This window comes from Eimeria tenella, genomic scaffold (genome assembly GCF_000499545.2).
Source record: "Eimeria tenella Houghton genomic scaffold, Eth_scaff2547, whole genome shotgun sequence".
NCBI lineage: Eukaryota > Apicomplexa > Conoidasida > Eucoccidiorida > Eimeriidae > Eimeria > Eimeria tenella.
In genome coordinates, this window is record NW_013542414.1 from 1,046 (window position 1) to 1,694 (window position 649).

The 649-nt window shown below is 61.9% G+C and overlaps 1 protein-coding gene across 1 annotated transcript in view; it reads left to right on the top strand.

The window, feature by feature from the left end:
* Window positions 1-649, top strand: part of ETH_00043400 (uncharacterized protein) — a gene marked incomplete at both ends in the record, with an annotated part of 2,798 nt that overhangs the window by 1,001 nt on the left and 1,148 nt on the right. Inside the window, one exon of the mRNA XM_013375134.1 lies at window positions 131-646. Coding sequence (XP_013230588.1) covers window positions 131-646 — 516 coding nt within the window. The remainder of the gene's footprint in view (window positions 1-130; window positions 647-649) is intronic.

The following is a 649-nucleotide window of genomic DNA, read 5'->3' on the forward strand; positions in this document are numbered from 1 at the left end:
AGCAGCAGCTGTGGGCTGGACGCGTGTGGGTGTAGCTGCACTGGGTGCTGCTGCTGCTACGCTCCTTAATTGCTTCTGCAACACTAAACCTGCTGCTGCTGCTGCTGCTGCTGCTGCTGTTGTGCTACAGCTGACCCTGGCTGAAGGAGTTTCTGTGCCAGAAGGCCCCCAGTACATTCCCAATTCCTTGAGAAGACAAACAGCGCGAGCCAGCAGCAGCAGCAGCAGCAGCAGCAGCAGCAGCAGCGCAGCTTTGCTGCCTGCACCGGTGTATGCAGCAACAGCAGGAGCAGCAACTGCAGCAGCAGCAGCAGCAGCAGCGTCGCCGCTGCTGCCAGTCCCGCCCCTTCTGGACTCTCACCCACGCGCCCTAGCTCTTCCTGCTGCGGCAGCAGCTGCTGCTCTCGTCGAGGCTGCTGCTGGGGTGCAGCAGCAGCAGCAGCAAAAGCAGCAGCAAAAGCAACAGCAGCAGCAGCAGTGGCCTCTAAGCCAGTGGCCCCCTGCGAAAAGTGCTGCTGCCAACCCCTACTCTCACAAGGGGCCTCAGCTGCCTGAAGGCTCTGCTGCTTCGCTGCTGCTGCTGCTCATGCAGCAGCAACAGCAGCAGCAGCAGCAGCAGCAAGCAGCAGCAGAGCAGAGGAGCGGGAGC